The sequence below is a fragment of the Saimiri boliviensis genome, chromosome 3, assembly GCF_048565385.1.
Source record: "Saimiri boliviensis isolate mSaiBol1 chromosome 3, mSaiBol1.pri, whole genome shotgun sequence".
NCBI lineage: Eukaryota > Metazoa > Chordata > Mammalia > Primates > Cebidae > Saimiri > Saimiri boliviensis.
Window position 1 is genome coordinate 136,503,506 of NC_133451.1, and position 18,251 is coordinate 136,521,756.

At 44.2% G+C, this 18,251-nt stretch overlaps 1 protein-coding gene across 3 annotated transcripts in view; it reads right to left on the minus strand.

Moving 5' to 3' along the window:
- TRIM2 (tripartite motif containing 2) overlaps positions 1-18,251 on the minus strand; it is a 195,299-nt gene that overhangs the window by 129,797 nt on the left and 47,251 nt on the right. For 2 of the 3 annotated variants that reach the window (XM_074396812.1, XM_003927966.4), the window contains exon 1: positions 11,330-11,475. The exons of the other annotated variant lie outside the window; for it this stretch is intronic. In XM_074396812.1, the coding sequence (XP_074252913.1) occupies positions 11,330-11,359 (30 nt within the window). In that variant the 5' untranslated portion in view covers positions 11,360-11,475. Of the gene's footprint in view, positions 1-11,329; positions 11,476-18,251 lie in introns of those variants that run through there. 3 annotated transcript variants of the gene reach the window in all.

The following is an 18,251-nucleotide window of genomic DNA, read 5'->3' on the forward strand; positions in this document are numbered from 1 at the left end:
CAACTATCCTGTGCCTCCTTTTCCTCTTCTGTTAAGTGGTAATAATAGTAGGATTGTTACAAAGATTAAATTAGTTAAAAAGTAATAATGGTAGGATTGGCCAGGGGCTGTGGTTCATGCCTGTAATCCAGCACTTTGGGAGGCTGAGGCAGGTGGATCACCTGAGGTCAGCAGTTCAAGACCAGCCTGGCTAACATGATGAAACCCCATCTCTACTAATACAAAAATCAGTCGGGTGTGGTGGCATCTGTAATCTTAGCTACTTGGGGGAGGCTGAAGCAGAGAATCACTTGAACTCAGGAGGTGGAGGTTGCAATGAGCCGAAATCGCACCACTGCACTGCAGCCTGGATGACAGAGCAATACTCTGTCTCAAAATAATAATAAATAAATAGTAGGATTGCCACAAAGATTCAATTAGTTAAGATGCATGAAGAACCTGAAATAGGGCCCATCACATAGCAATTCAACAAATGTTAACTATTATTATCAGCCATTATTGCAAAAACATTCGTTGCTGTGCTATTTATGATAGAAAAAAATTGAAACAAGTTAAATGAACAGAAATAGGGGCATGAGGACATATTGTTGCACATTCATACAAAAGAATGTAATGTACCCTGGAGGTGTCACATAATGGTTAAAAATGCAGACTCTGGAACCTGAATCCTGGCCTGCCCCTGACCAGCTGTGTGGCTTGGGACAACTTTCTTAACAATCTGAGCCTCAATTTCTTCATCTGAAAACGGAAAAGAACAGTAATAGTGGGCTGGCTGGCTCATCCACATAAAGCACTTAGAACAGCTCCTGGCACACAGTCATTCCTTCATGACTCTCCATTTACAAGTTAATCTCTCCACTTACAAGCCTGTAATCCCAGCACTTTGGGAGGCCGAGGCGGGTGGATCACGAGGTCAAGAGATCGAGACCATCCTGGTCAACATGGTGAAACCCCGTCTCTACTAAAAATACAATAAATTAGCTGGGCATGGTGGCGCGTGTCTGTAATCCCAGCAACTCAGGAGGCTGAGGCAGGAGAATTGCCTGAACCCAGGAGGCGGAGCTTGTGGTGAGCCGAGATTGCGCCATTGCACTCCAGCCTGGGTTACAAGAGTGAAACTCCGTCTCAAAAAAAAAAAAAAAAAAAATCTCTCCACTTACAGTTAGGTTGGTAGCCTGGAAGACAGCTGATATCTCATGCACACAGAGCTTCCCAGGCAGTGGCTGTGAAAGTACATGCTCTGGTAGGAGATGAACTGAGCAAAACCTAAATTTCCCTTTGTATTAATAGACTAAATGATGGAGGCAAGCCCAGGCCTGTAGGCTACGTGCACAACCACCATGCAAAGAACTGGAAAGAGTTATTTCACTGGCAGTACCAGAACAGACTGCTTTGATTAAAAGAAAAAAGAGAAGGGAAAAAAGAAGACAGGACTTCAAACAAAAACACCCACCACAGCAATAAACAAGACTTGGCAAGAGAAAGGAGCGGAAAAGGCTTTCCTAAATCACCAGTCTGCATCCACCTCTTTTATTTTTATTTATTTATTTATTTTTTATTTTTTCCTTAGGTCTCGATTGGTTGCCCAGGCTGGAGTGCAGTGGTGCGATCACAGTTCACTGCCTCGAATTCCCAGGTTCCAGCAATTCTCTCTCCTCAGCCTTCTGAGTAGCTGGGACCATAAGCATATACCAAGACAAGTGCAGGTTTCTTTTTCTTTTCTTTTTTTGAGACAGAGTTTCGCTCTTGTTACCCAGGCTGGAGTGCAATGGCGCCATCTCGGCTCACCACAACCTCCGCCTCCTGGGTTCAGGCAATTCTCCTGCCTCAGCCTCCTGAGTAGCTGGGATTACAGGCACACGCCACCATGCCCAGCTAATTTTTTTTTTTTTTTTTTTTTTTTTTTTTGTATTTTTAGTAGAGATGGGGTTTCACCATGTTGACCAGGATGGTCTTGATCTCTTGACCTTGTGATCCACCCGCCTCGGCCTCCCAAAGTGCTGGGATTATAGGCGTGAGCCACCGTGCCCGGCCAAGTGCACTTTTCTTACATGGAAATACTGCATAATGATGAAGCCTGGGCTTTTAGTGTACTCGTCACCTGAGTAATGTACATTACACCAATAGGCAGTATTTCATCCTTTATCCCCTTCCATCTTCCCACCTTTTGGAGCCTCCAGTGTCTATTATTCCACTCTCTGTGTCCACATATACCCACTGTGTACCTTGTTCGCACTTGTAACTGAGAACGTGCAGTTTTTGGCTTTCTGTTTCTGACTCATTTCACTTAATGGCCTCCAACTTCATCCATGTTGCGGCAAAAGGCATGATTTCATCCTTTTTATGGCTGATAAAATACATATTCCATGGTGTATATGTACCACATTTTAATCTAATCATCTGGTGACAGCCACTTAGCTTGATGACTTTGCTAAAGGACAGCTTTATTTCTCTTAAAGGGTTGAAGCCCACAGAGAGACCATTCTGACAGGCTAGGAAGTGTAGCCTACTGCCAGAAGGTAGAAGCAGGCACTTCCCCCAAACTGACTTTGAGTTTTTGAAAGACAAAGGGAAAGAGAATAGGTAAGGGAAATTTCCATCTATTGGGGGAGAAAATGTGCAATAACAAACCATCTTGGGAGACAGTCTTCTCACAGATTTAGAAAAGTATATTTAATTTTGATGAACCTTGCCAAGTATTAAAGTTTGAGTTGCAAGCACAAGAGAGAAGAGAACAAATCCAAGAAGTGTTTCAAATGGTTATATAAGAATTTGTAGGCTCGGTATGCAGGCTCATGCCTGTAATCCCAGCACTCTGGGAGGTCAAGATGGGCAGATTATTTGGGCCCAGGAGTCCATTTGAGATCAGCCCAGGCAATGTGGTGAACTCCCATTTCTACAAAAACAAAAATAAAAATAAAAAAATTAGCCAGGCATGGTGGTGCATGCCTGTAGTCCCAGTGGGAGGCTAAGGTGGGAGAATTGCCTGTCTGGGAGATGGAGGCTGCAGTGAGCCATGACTGTATCACTGCACTCCAGCCTGGGCAACAGTGTACAACCCTGTCTCAAAAAAAAAAAAAAAAAGCAGGCAAACAAAAACAAAGAACAAATGAATCAGGATTTGCTCCCATGTCGCCCCACCTCGCTCCTAAATGTCTCAGTGGGGTGTGGATACAAGTTGGAAGTGGTTTCTCTTCTTAAGGAGCAGGTTTACAATCAGCCTTGAAAGCCTGGAAGGTATTGAGATGTTCCTCTGACCCAGTAACCCCAATTCCTGGAAAGAATAGGGATCAGCAGTCACTACACCCTTCTTCCACCCAGCCCTGTCTAGAGCTGACCTTAGGTCACCTCACTGGCAGCAGCTCTCCCTTCCCCAAGGGCCCTGCCTCCAAAACCACACCTGGAAGCTTGGGGCACCACCAGGTCTGTGTGCAGATGGTCGCTGTGGATTCCTGGTGAGCACGGCTTGTGAGAAAAAAAAGGCAGCCTCATATTGGAAGCCTGTGTTTCCTGAATGCCCGTGGACAGATGGGCAGGGGTGGGCAGGCTGCCGTTGCCCCATCCCCTGTCTCCTCCCAGCCCTCCAGTGACAGCTCAGACAATGGTGCCCCTGCGTTTACTACATGTGTTGAGTATGGAAAGAGAGCTGCTTTTTTCAGGTCTTGTCACTATTTTTTCCTTGTCACAGTTCCAACATAACTTCCGGGACTTCTGGGGTCACTGCTGCCTTATAGGGGTCTTTTCATTTTCTTTTTGTAATGAACCAGCATTAATTAATATATATACTATGCCTCCAGTGTGCTCAGAACACAGAGAGTATCCAGAAAACCCAAGAGCTAGCCTCACTGAGGAGTATTTAAAGGGGCCACATTTCTAAGAAATCACTGCTTGCTGCTGTTTTGTTAAAAATGCTCTCAAGAAAATAGAATCATCCAATGAAGAGCAAAAATCAAGAATCATATTTTGAGAGCTCGAGTTCTTTCCTTTCGGTCCCCAGTGGAAGAACCTGCATGTCAGTGATCTAGTAAAAGGATTTGGCTCCATTGGACATTCCTGGAAATGCAATTATTGCCCAGTTGAAGCAACTGGGGACTCATGGAAAAAGATGGCCTTGCAGATTTCACAGGACTTTTGCTGCAGAAAGAGACTCCTCAGCAACATTTTGCTTGAAATCCCTATATTTAAAATTAAGTCATTCAGGCTGGGTACGGTGGCTCATGCCTGAAATCCCACTACTTTGGGAGGTTGAGGCAGGTGGATCACCTGAGGTCAGGAGTTTGAGATCAGCTTGGTCAATGTGGCAAAACCCCATCTCGATTAAAAATACAAAAATTAGCTAGGCAGGTGGTGGGCATCTGTAATCCTAGCTACTTGGGAGGCTGAGGCAGTAACATTGCTTGAACCTGGGAGGTGGAGGTTGCACTGAGCCGAGAGTGTGTCACTACACTCCAGCCTTGGTGACAGAGTGAGACTCCATCTCAAAAAAAAAAAAAAAAAAAAAAAAAAAAAAAAAAAAAAAAAATTAAATCACCCGATGTGGCAACTAGGAATATCTTAGAAAACTATATGGATTTGAAAGTATCTTGAAAAGCACAAATGCTTTTTATGGTACATGGTTCTGAGGTCAGGTTACAGCTTCAAAGTTCGGCTTAAACTCTGTTTTAGTCTCCTGCGAAGTGTGAGAGAAGTCATATGGAGGAAAATGACCCAGTAAGAACCCCATCCTTGGAAGGTCTCTGGTGGGATTTACTTAGCTGCTTATCATATCAAAGAACACACATTGAGAAGTACCAGCCCAGGTTTAGAGTGAGTCTTTGAGGGTGCTACAGATTTAAATGTCTACCTCTCACACACTCCTTAAGAAATAGATCTCATTTTTCAAGTTGGTAACATTTGTGAGGTCAGAGACTGACCCTTTGTCTCCCATGGTTTCTAGAGTCCGTAGTTTGAGGAATTTCACTGAAGTTCTATTTGCATAACAGTTGCAAAATATGTTCCCTCAGTTCCCACTTGTTAAGTATGGTACTTGAAGGCACAGGTGGACAGCGGGCAAATACACCTGGTAGTTAAAGACCTGCCTATCAGGAAATGCTCCCTTGAAAAGCTGAGCAGAACTGGAAGTGTGATAAGGGACCTTGTTCCCAGCAGGTGCCCTTGAGGTGAAACTAAGTAACTCCCAGGGCCACTCTAGGAAGTGCAATTCCAGTTGAGTTTTCTGATTCACCTTCCGTCTTTTAGGGGGGTGGATCCCTTTAACATATCAAAGTGATAAAACAGCATGCTAATAAGTGTGCCAAGTGGTGTGAGTGTCCCTTGTTTGAAAATGTAAGTAGAGAGGGCGGGTCGCGGTGGCTCAAGCCTGTAATCCCAGCACTTTGGGAGGCCGAGGCGGGTGGATCACAAGGTCAAGAGATAGAGACCAGCCTGGTCAACATGGTAAAACCCCGTCTCTACTAAAAAAAATACAAAACATTAGCTGGGCATGGTGGCGCATGCCTGTAATCCCAGCTACTCAGGAGGCTGAGGCAGGAGAATTGCCTGAACCCAGGAGGAGGAGGTTGCAGTGAGCCAAGATCGCGCCATTGCACTCCAGCCTGGAGCAAAACTCCATCTCCAAAAAAAAAGAAAATGTAAGTAGAAAAATAATCAAAATGCAAGGGATTATGAACATAAACCACATCAGTGTTCCATTACTCTAGTTAGGGAGGCTCTGGGTGCACCAAAGTCACCAGGCTCCCTGCTCCTTCAATGCCTTCAGGGGCCTGTCAACCATTTTTCCTGATTCCATTGTGTTAGATCTTCAGCTGCTGGACATCAGTTTTCCCAGAGTTTTTTACAAAATGGGCCTGGTGAAGAAATAACTCCAGTCTTAAATCCTAGGAAGAAGGAATTGATGCTGGAGCTTCTAAAAGAACACATTTCTTCCTGTGTGTGGATATGCTTCTCAGTCCCCACCCACTGCTCCAGAAGTGCTCCCAGCTGCAGACCTTGCCTTGCAGGCTCACACTTCCCAAATGTATGGAAATTTTAAATGTTCTCTGCTTGGAATCCTCTGGAGCATCATCTAGAAACTTCCATCAGGATGGAGGCAGTGTTCCATTTGAAAGGGAAAAGGAACGACCCCATGCCAAGCACGATGGAGGGCAGGCTACATGTTCGAGCTTTCCATTCTCATCATAGCCTGATAAGGCAGACAGCATCGTTCCCATTTTCAGGTGGGGAAAACAAGAACTGGAGAGGGTAAGTGACTTGCCCAAGGTCACTGAGTCAACCAGTAGATCTGGGACTCGAGTTCAGCTCTGTTTGATCTATGTTCTGGTCTTGACACCTATAGGATATTATATTTTTCACACAATTTACTATGAAAATTTTAGATAAACACAATTTTTAGATAAACAAGTTTTAGATTTATGTATTATTTATTACATAATAAAATTATTTATTATAATTTTGGATAAAGAATGCATTCAATGGCCAGATGCGTCGGCTCATGCCTATAATCCCAGCACTTTGGAAAGCCAAGGTGGGTGGATCACCTGAGGTTGGGAGTTTGAGACATGCCTGACCAATATGGAGAAAACCTGTTTCTATTAAAAATACAAAATTAGCCAGGCATGGTGGCACACACCCGTAGTCCCAGCTACTCGGGAGTCTGAGGCAGGGGAATCGCTTGAATCTGGGAGGCGGAGGTTGCAGTGAGTCGAGATCGTGCCACTGCACTCCAGTCTGGGCAACAAGAATGGAGATCCATCTCAAAAAAAAAAAAAAAAAAAAAAAAGAACACATTCAAATTGGTTACTTTACACAAGAAGTACACTTCTAAGTACCCAACTTGAATGTATCATTACCTCCTGTGAAAATGTACTTTTCTTTTTTTTTTTGAGAAGGAGTTTCGCTCTTGTTACCAAGGCTGGAGTGCAATGGCTTGATCTCAGCTCACCACAACCTCTGCCTCCTGGGTTCAAGCAATTCTCCTGTGTCAGCCTCCCGAGTAGCTAGGATTACAGGTGTGTGCCACCATGCCCAGCTAATTTTTGAATTTTTAGTAGAGACGGGGTTTCACCTTGTTGACCACCATGGTCTCGATCTCTTGACCTCGTGATCTACCTGCCTTGGCCTCCCAAAGTGCTGGGATTATAGGCGTGAGCCACCGTGCCCAGCCCCGAAAATGTACTTTTCTTTTGAGACAAGGTCCAGGCTGGAGTGTACTGGCACAATCATAGCTCACTGCAGCCTCTACTTCCCAGGCTCAAGTGATCCTACCGCCTCAGCCTCCTGAGTAGCTGAGAACACAGGTGTGTACCACCATGCCAGGCTAACTTTTTATTTTTATATTTTAGAGACAGTGTCTCACTATGTTGCTCAGGCTGGTCTTGAACTTTTGGCCTCAAGCGATCCTCCCACCTTGGCCTCCCAAAGTGCTGGCATTACAGATGTGCCTCACCGCACCCGGTCAGAAGTGAACTTTTCAAACCATACACAAGACCTATCTATTATTCCTGGATGAGCCTTCAACATGGATAAGCATGTTCAGCAAGGAGCTCAAGGGTGATTTAAAATCATGTTTAACATATGGTTCATGACTTCCTCACAGTGAGATTTCCATCAGATCTAAAGTCATAGATTAGAAGCTAGAATGGACGTTGAGTATCACGCCTCAGTACAGATAGAAAACCGTGACCTCGAGGGACTCCCTTTTCCAGAGCCACCTGCTGGCCAGTCCCGGATAAAGACCAGAACGCTGATGTCCAGCCTGCCATTCTTTCCACTGCACTGCATTCTCTTAGCATTTCCTTTCTCCAATGTCACCAGTAAATCAGAGAGACATTTGGTAAACTTAGAGGGCATTTAGGACTGTCGTTGGGCGCTGGTAGTAATCATGATAAAATAATTAATATTTGTTGCGTATTTGCCGTGTGCTGAGTGCCGCATAAGGAACTTCGAGATGTTACCACATTTAAACCTCACAATCATCCAGTGAAATAGATTGTCATCCCCATTATTTGGCTGAAGATTCCGTAACTTGCCCAATAACATACAAATAAAACAGTAAAAGTGAGGCTCAAATCCAGTTTTGTTTTTGTTGTTGTTGTTTTGAGACAGAGTTTCACTCTTGATGCCCCGGCTGGAGTGCAATGGCATGATCTCGGCTCACTGCAGCCTCTGCCTCCTGGGTTCAAGCAATTCTTCTGCCTCAGCCTCGCATGTAGCTGGGATTGCAGGTATGTGCCACCAGGCCTGGCTACTTTTGTGTTTTTAGTAGAGATGGGGGTTTCTCCATGTTGGTCAGGCTGGTCTCGAACTCCCGACCTCAGGTGATCCGCTTGCCTCAGCCTTCCAAAGTGCTGGGATTATAGGCGAGAGCCACCACACTCAGCAACGCCTGTGTTTTTAACCCTGTGTTCTTTGGTTTCTGCCTCAGTGTGCCATCCGCACCCCATTAGCCACCACACTGCATGGCATAGGCCCATCAGTGCAGCTGGCCCTTCCTGTTATTTAGCAAATTTTACAGATAAGGAAACTGGGCACAGAGAGGTTAGGGAACTTGCACAAAGTTACACAGTTAGTAAGTGACCTGAAGTCTGAATCATGAGGACGGTGTGATATCGTGGTTTATAATAAGAAATATATATGTGGCCTTGTCTCTGCTTCCTGGCACATAGTTCTTAAAACTCTTGGAACTGGCTGGGCGTGGGGGCATGCAACTGTAATCCCAGCACTTTGGTAGGCTGAGGTGGAAGGATTGGTTGAGCCCAGAGGGTTGAGGCTGCTTCGAGCCCTGATCCTGCCAATGCACTCCAGCCTGGGTGACAGAGCAAGAACCTGTCTCAAATTTTAAAAAGAAAGAAAGAAAACTCTTGGAATGTACAAAGTAATTAGCCTTTTTATATGCTAATGAGATGATTGATGATTGAGGGCTCCAGGATTGCCTCTAGAGGGGAGCTGGTTGCCAGGGGAACCAAGCATGTGATTAGAGAGTTGGAACTTTCAGCACCATTCTCCCTACTCCACCCATGCACACCCCTGACCCTGTTTCCAGGGAGCAAAGGGGGGCTGGAGGTTGACTCAATCACCGATGGCCAATGATTTGATCAATCATGCCTTTGTAATGAGGCCTCCATAAAAACCCAAAGGAGCGGGTCTGGAGGGCTTCCGGATAGCTTAACACATGGAGATGCTGGAAGAGTGGCACCTGGAGAGGGCACAGAAGCTCTGAGACCCCTCCCTAGTCATGTCTTCACCTGGCTGTATGTATTCATTCATCTGTATTCTTTGTAATACCTTTTATAATAAACTGGTCAATGTAATTAAATGCTTCCCTGAGTTCTGTGAGCCATTCTAACAAAAGAGTGACCTCAAGAAGTCAGTCTCTGACTTACAGCACAACGTTAGAAAAAGTTACACAGCTTGTAATCTACCTGAGGAGAGATCGTGGGAACTTCCTGTGGATAGCCAGCTGGTCAGAAGCACAGGTGACAACCTTCAGCTTGCAACTGGCCGCTGAAGTCGGGCAGCCTGGTAGGACTGAGCCCTTAAACCTCAGGGGTCTGCACTCACTGCAGTTAGTGTCAGAATTGAATTAAACTGTGGGACACCCAGTTAGGTGGGAAGGTGAGAATGCACTAACCTAACCAAACGGGATTCGTGAGGCCTGCAGTGGGCCTGGAGGGTTAACGATGCATGCCAGTCCTTTCCCTTTGGAGCCTCCACCCTACCTGGAAGAGTCAAAAGTTCTCTGGCACTGTCAGAAGTTCCATTCCTTGTCCAGACCTCCCCGTGGGGTGACTCATCCCTCTTTAGGACTCTAGGACCATTCCAGGAGGTCTTGGCTTCACTTACAGACTGTTTTCTTTCTTTCTTTCTTTCTTTTTTTTTTAAGATGGAAGTTTCACTACGATGGCTAGGCTGGTCTTGAACTCCTGACCTCAGGTGATCCACCCACCTTGGCCTCCCAAAGTGCTAGGATTACAGGCATGAGCCACCCGCCCAGCCAGAGACTGTCTGTTTTCATACAATAGGCTCAAGCATTTGTGTTGCTTGGGGTCAAATTCGTTTGAATAATAACCTTTGCATTCTGACTTAATACCTCCCGGAGCCACAAACAGCATGATGGCTTTAAACAAGGTGTACCTGGATAATTGATACAAGTCGTAGGAATCTGGAGAGGCAGGGAGACGTTCAAAGCACTAGAAGTATTAAAGTCCCCCAGTTCACCTTTAGCTTTATCTAAAAATTAAACCTCATCTTTTCATTTTATCAGGCTCCCGTTGATATCAAACACAGACCTCGAGTTCACTGATAGCAACACTAGGCTCACCTGAAACTTATCTGATCCAAGCTGCCCTAGGTACTTCTACCGTTCAGCAGGAGGCAGGATTTTCTTAGCCATTCCTGGGACTCTAAACGTTGCAGCCCCCTCCCCACTTTGCAGGTCATAACGACGACACAACCCCTCCCTTGCCCGCTGCGCACCCCCTGAGCTGTGACAGGTGCCTCACTCAGCACCAAATGGGCCAGCCAAGAAGATAAAGCAGGCTCCAGTCTTTGTTGGTTTTGCACCCTCCCCCATTCACACCCCGGAAACCAGCAAGCACCCCGAGGTGTGGCTGGCTGAGCCCACGTCAGGCTTCACCCCCTACTCACATGGTGTCCCAGGCTCTGCTGACTTCTCACTTGGGTAGTCAAAGACAAACAGCTCTATTCGCCTGGGGCTATTCCTTCATTCCACAGCCTCACTGCAGAGGGCCACAGTACCCTTTGAGCACTTTTATGGGACCGTAAAACTTTACAGCCTCCTGCCAGCTCGAAACCGTTCCCACATTTCTGAATAGACCTATTTATAACATGCAAGACTACTACGGTTTGCCCTTTGAAAATACTAGCAGATATTAGGTCCTTTCAAATGGGGTCGACTGAGTTGCATGGGCTAGCAGCTGGCTTACGGAAACCCCGGAGAGACACAGCTAAGCTCCTGACTGTGATTAGCTAAGTTAGGAAATAAAACAGCATTGAGTCTCACAACATCACTGGAACTGGCCTTAAGCTTTGCCGCATTCATGTTGCTTTGGTGTCAAATCCGGCTGTGTCTCTCCCGCGATTTTTTTTTTTTTGCTTCCTTGCTCCCTTCCTGCCGGGGTTGACGGAGCTCGCGGTGAGCTTTGTCAGCAAATCCCAAATCCCAGTGAACCTGTCTTTTCCTTTCATCTTCAGCCGGCAAAAAATTTAAACCAGGAAAAACTAGCAACTCAATCACAACTTCTTTCTCCCAGCCCCGGATTACCCAGCTGGCCCAGAAAATGAATAATCACACATTCAGAAGCGTCCTTACCTGCGATCCATAACGGCCACTCCTGTGCATCAAAGACCAGTGCCAGGCTCCTCCGATCTGGGGACTCAGCTCCCTGCAGCCCGCAGACAATTGGGCCCATTATAGTCATCAAGCTGCCGAGTTAAAGGGTGGCCCTTACTAAAATATAAACAGCTTGTCAGCACAAGCCAAAGGGGCGGGGCTGCAGTATCAGGGGACAATGGGAGCCAATGATCAGCCTCTTTGGCCTCTGTTTGCTTAAGATATTGTGTTTCATTCCGAAGAGGGAAGACGGGAATAAGAAAGAGTAAGGGCCGAGTTCTCATCTTTACAGCCCCCAGTAGGGAAAGCGTCCAAGTTGAGAAGTTTAAATCACGGCCCACAGAAGACCAATTTCAGGAAAGGGTTTGTACACTGCACACATAATAATATTTATTTTTAAAGCCACAGACGTTTACGTTGCATTAGCTATCTTTTGTCTTCCGGGGTTAAAATACATGTAGTTTTCGTAAGGTCCACAGGAGTTTTTCAACCAAAGAACAAAGGCCAAGGAAGTTAGTTTGATGACATGCTTATTTTATTGAACACACTATCTGATCAGAAGCATTCACCTCCTCTACAGAGCAAATGCTTGTTTGATTGGTACATCTTTATTTTTTATTTTTACTTTTATTTTTATTTTTATTGAGACAGTCTCACTCTGTGGCCTAGGCTGGAGTGCAGTGGCACGATCTCAGGTCACTGCATCTTCCACCTTCCCAGTTCAAGTGATTCTCCTGTCTCAGCCTTCCAAGTAGCTGGGATTAAAGGAATGCACCACCATGCTTGGTGAATTTTTGTATCTTTAGTAGAGACAGGGTTTCACCATGTTGGCCAGGCTGGTCTCGAATTCCTGGCTTCAAGTGATCTGCCTGCTTTGGCCTCACAAAGTGCTGGGATTACAGAAGTGTGCCAACAAATCCAGACTACTTTTTTTTTCTTTATTTTTTATTATTTATTCGTTATTATTATTATTATTATTATTATTTTTTTTTTTTGAGACGGAGTTTCGCTCTTGTTACCCAGGCTGGAGTGCAATGGCGCGATCTCGGCTCACCACAACCTCCGCCTCCTGGGTTCAGGCAATTCTCCTGCCTCAGCCTCCTAAGTATCCGGGATTACAGGCACGCGCCACCATGCCCAGCTAGTTTTATTGTATTTTTAGTAGAGACGGGGTTTCACCATGTTGACCAGGATGGTCTCGATCTTTCGACCTCGTGATCCACCCGCCTCGGCCTCCCAAAGTGCTGGGATTACAGGCTTGAGCCACCGCGCCCGGCCCGTTATTATTATTTTTAAAGACAGGGTTTCACCATGTTGGTCAGGCTGGTCTTGAACTCCCGACCTAAGGTGATCCACCCACCTTGTCCTCCAAAGTGCTTGGATTACAGGCGTGAGCCACCACGCCCAGCCTACATTTTTTTTTTTTTTTTTTTTTTTTGAGACAAAGTCTTGCTGTGTTGCCCAGGCTGGAGTGCAGTGGGGTGATCTCAGCTCACTACAAGATTGGTACATCTTTAGAACCCAGAGAAATGGACTTATTTTATGCCTAAGTCAGCAAAATGGCTCACATTTGAGGTGCCTATGTTCTTCGTGTGTGTGTGTGTGTGTGTGTGTGTGTGTGTGTGTGTGTAGAGATGGGGGTCTCATTTTATCACTCAAGCTGGAAATTCACAGGGACAGTCATTGTGCACTGCAGTCTCAAACTCTCAGGCCATCCTCCTGCTTCAGCCTCCCTAGTAGCTGGGATTATAGGCTTGCACCTGTAATCATGCCAGACCATGAGCATTTAATTTGATCAAACAAATCAGAAGTTCAGTATATTTGGAAGAAGGCAGGACAGCCATGGCTTCTCTCTGTCCCCCAAACTTAACTAAACTCCATTTTTAAAGCTACTATACCAGCTTAACCTTCCAATACCCTTTGATAATAACCAAGAACCAGAAAATAAACTGTAGGGTTTTTTTCTCCTTAAATAATTTCTAAATAATGCACTGAAGTAAAAATAAAGTGAAGAGCTATTTGGTTGATTGTGTGGCATTGAATAAATTAAAGGCATACAGACTGTGAAAAGCACAGTCATTACATTTGGAATAGTTTCAGCATTTATAAAGTGATATAGTAGTTACCAAAATGAACACAGTAGTTGTCAAAATGAATTATCAGAGAAAAATGTTGAAATGTATTTATTTTCCACAAACTTTTTCTCAAGCCCTTCTGATGTGATCATAAAAATAATAATCCCAAAATGCCGTCCTTTCTAATCTATATTAGTCTGATATGATTCTTCCACTGGTGTTTAATTTGTATTAAAGTAAAATTCCTCCAGAACCTCTTCTAAATGATGTATGAGGTTCCTTCTGGCCCTTGTATCCTTCTAATTATTCAAAAGAGCTGTTACGTCCATACTTTCACAGCTTTGACTTTAAGGTACAAGTTACCTTCCTGAAAGAGTCTAGTTTTCTTCTAAAGTATGTGAACCCAGAAAAAGACAGGTCTCAGTTAACTTAGAAAGTTTATTTTTCCAAGGTTGAGGATGTGCCTGTGACACAGCCTTCACAAGTGTTAGGATCCTGTCATTTTAAAATGCTTCAGGACACTACTAGCAACCAAAGGGAAAAAATAGATAAATTGGAACTTCATTAAATTGAAAACTATTTTTATTTTTTTATTTTTTGGTCTTTAGAGACAAAGTCCCACTCTGTCACCCAGGCTGGAGTGCAGTGGCCAGATCATAGCTTCATAGCTCACTGCAGCTTTGACGTCCAGTCCTCAAGCCATCTTCCTGCTCCGGCCTCCCAAAGTGCTGAGATTACAGACATGAACCACAGCACATAGCCAAAATTAAGACCTTTTGTACTTCAAAGGACATTATCAAGAAAGTGAAAGGACAACCTATAGAACGGGAGAAAATGTTTGCAAATAATATATCTGATAAGGTTCTAGTGTATATATATATATATATATATATATATATTTTTTTTTTTTTTTTTTTTTTTTTTTTTGAGACAGAGTTTCGCTCTTGTTACCCAGGCTGGAGTGCAATGGCGCCATCTCGGCTCACCGCAACCTCCGCCTCCTGGGTTCAGGCAATTCTCCTGCCTCAGCCTCCTGAGTAGCTGGGATTACAGGCATGCACCACCATGCCCAGCTAATTTTTTGTGTTTTTAGTAGAGACGGGGTTTCACCATGTTGACCAGGATGGTCTCGATTTCTTGACCTCGTGATCCACCCATCTCGGCCTCCCAAAGTACTGGGATTACAGGCTTGAGCCACCGCGCCTGGCCCAGGATATATTTTTTAAACTCCTGTGATTCAACAACAAAAAGACAAACAACCCAACCAAAGGCGCACGAAGGTCTTAAATAGATATTTCTCCAAAAATAATATATAAATGTACAACAAACACATGGAAAGATGCTCAACATTAGTCATTAGGAAAATGCAAATCAAAAACACAACGAGGCCGGGTGCGATGGCTCACGCCTGTAATCCCAACACTTTGGGAGGTGAGGTAGGTGGATCACCTGAGGTCAGAAGTTCAAGACCAGCCTGGCCAGCATGGCAAAACCCTGTCTCTACTAAAAATACAAAAATTAGCCGGGTGTGGTGGCGCATGCCTATAATCCCACTTGGTAGGCTGAGGCAGGAGAATTGCTTGAACTCAGGAGGTGGAGGTTGCAGTGAGCTGACATTGTGCCACTGCACTCCAGCCTGGACAACAGAGCAAGACTATATCTCAAAAGAAAAAAAAACAAAAAAAACCCACCAAAAATCCAAATGAGTCTAGGCATAGTGGCTCATACTTGTAATCCCAGGAATTTGAGAGGCTGAGGTGGGAGGATCATTTGAGCCCAGGAGTTAGAGATTAGCCTGGGCAACATGGTGAGACCCCCATCTCTATTAAAAAATAATAACAGTAATAGGCCAGGTGTGGTGGCTCACACTTGTAATCCTAGCACTTTGGGAGGCTGAGGTGGGTGGATCATGAGGTCAGGAGATCGAGACCATCCTGACTAACATGGTGAAACCCCATCTCAAAAACAAAAAATAATAATAACAATAATAAAGAAAAAAAGGAAAAACCACAATGAGGTGCTATTTTGCACCTACTAGAATAGCTACAATATTTTTTTTAATAAAAAGGAAGAAAACAAGTATGTAGGGGGATATGGAGAAATGAGAACCCTACATTGCTGGTGGAATGTCAAATGGGTCAGCTGCTGTGGGAAACAGCTCTACAGTTCTTCAAAAAGCTAAACATAGAATTACCATGTGACCAAGCAATTCTACTTCTGGATAGATACCCAAAACAATTGAAAACAGGTGCTCAAATAAATATGTGTACATCCCATGTTCACAGCAGCACTATTCACAATAACCAAAGGATGGAAACAGCTCAAATGTCCATCAGCAGATGAATGGATAAACACATTGTGGTATATACATACAATGGAATATTATTCAGTTATAGCAAGAGATGGAGTTCTACAACAAAGATGAATCCCTAAAACATTATGCTAAGCGAAAGAAGCTAGACACAAAAGGTCACATATTGTATGGTTATGGGCCACATAGGGAGACCCCCTTTTCTAAAACAATTTTAAAAATTAGCTGGCTGGCCGGGCATGGTGACTAATACCTGTAATCCCAGCACTTTGGGAGGCAGATCACTTGAGGCCAGGAGTTCAAGATCAGCCTGGTCAAAATGGAGAAACCCCATCTTTACTAAAAATACAAAAAGTAGCTGCGCATGGTGGGGGTGTCTATAATCCCAGCTACTTGGGAGGCTGAGGCAGGAGAATCGCTTGAAGTCAGGAGGCAGAGGTTGCAGTGAGCAAAGATCATGCCACTGTACCCCAGCCTGGGCGACAAAGTGAGACTCCACCTCAAAAAAAAAAAAAATTTAGCTGGCCACGGTGGTGTCTGCCTGTAGTCCCAGCTATTCCCTAGGCTAAGGTAGGAGGATCACTTGAGACCAAGAATTTGAGGCTTCAGTGAACTATGATGGTGCCACTGCACTCCAGCCTGGGCAACAGAGCAAGACTACAAAATATGTTTCTACAAAAATATGATAAAAGTAAAAAATAAATAAAAAGAGGATTTATTAAATTAATTCATCCATTATATTTATGCATCACCCAGCATCTATTAAGCCCCAGGCACTGTGAGGCAGGTGGGTGCAAGTAGGCCTGCTCGCACCCTTTCTATGGAAAGTAAGGCAGAATGCTGTTTCCCAATGCAAAAGAAAAAAAATAACTGACTAAGATTTATTAAGAAGCATTTTAAATGTCAAAAAATTTAAGTGTGGATCAGGCACAGGCCGGCAACAAGTCAGAAAGCCACTCTGCAAGCAGATACTTCATAATATTAATAGATATAATTCTTACCCTCTATAAACTGTTTGATGTTCTCAGTGAGTTTACTGCTTTTTTTTTTTTTTTTTTTTTGCTTTTTTTTTTTTTTTGAGATGGGAGTTTTGCTCTTGTCACCCAGGCTGGAGTGCAATGGCATGATCTCTGCTCACTGTGACCTCTGCCTCCTGGGTTCAAGTGATTCTCCTGCCTCAGCCTTCCAAGTAGCTGGGATTACAGGCACCTGCCACCATGGCTGGCTAATATTTTTTTTCGTATTTTTAGTAGAGACAGGGTTTCGCCATGTTGGCTAAGCTGGTCTCACACTCCTGGCCTCAAGTGATCTGCCCGCCTTAGCCTCCCAAAGTGCTGGGATTACAAGCATAAGCCACCAGGCCTGGCCGAGTCTGCTACTTCTTTCAGCATATATTTCATTAAAAATCAATCAAGAAGAGAGAGATTCACAAGTTTTTATCTGGGAAAGACTATATTTGAACTCTCACTGTAAGTAAACCCCGGCCGGGTGTGGTGGCTCATGCCTGTAATCCAAGCCCTTTGGAGGTCAAGGTGGGTGGATCACCTGAGGTTGGGAGTTCAAGACCAGCCTGACCAACATGGTGAAACCCTGTCTTTAAAAAAAAATAATAATAATAAGTAAACCCCTTGGAAGGTTGAAACAAGAAATGAACTGAGAACAAGGAGGAAGAGGAGACTTTGAAAACATAAAAAGAAGACTTTTCCAGGAATTTCATCAAGAAAACACAACTACGTAGAGCTGAAACTGTCTGGCAAAGCTGTTTCACACATCCCTAGGGCCTATTTCTTTCCTCACCACCATATCACTTAGCATTGGCCTATTGCTGTTATTAAAAATAATACACAAAATAATTAGAGGCAGATGTGTGTTCTTTTAAAAGATGGAGATATGACATCACTTCTTTCTAAATTTCAAACCATTAGGTTATGCAATTCAGAAAACTGCTACATGCCCTTTGAGAATGCTCATCATCTAATTAAAATTTTACCCTTGATCCAAAACAGCTACCTCTTAGTCATCCAACTCCTGGCAACCTGAAGCTTTAATTAACCATAAGCAGAGCTTCACCAAACCCATCTAAAGAGCGGAAGCCCAATTAACTGACTTAGCTCAATATCCAGTACTCCACTAATTATCAAGTCCCTGATTTGCCAACATGAAAAACACTTAACCAGGGGAAAACATTAAATTGCTTACTGATTTTTAAAAAATGATATACACATAAAACTATATTCTCATGTCAAGAGACCATATATGATATGGTGAATGGAACTGTGTGAAGTCACAACAGAGTGACTCTATCACAACAGAGGCCCTTTGGATAATATATGAATGAATGATGTATTAGTCCACGTTTACGCTGCTGATAAAGACATACCCGAGGCTGGGAAGAAAGGGAGGTTTAATCTGACAGTTTCACATGGCTGGGGAGGCCTTGTAATCATGGGGAAGTCTCGTAATCATGGCAGAGGGTGAAAGGTGCTTATTATATGGTGGCAGCAAGAGAGAATGA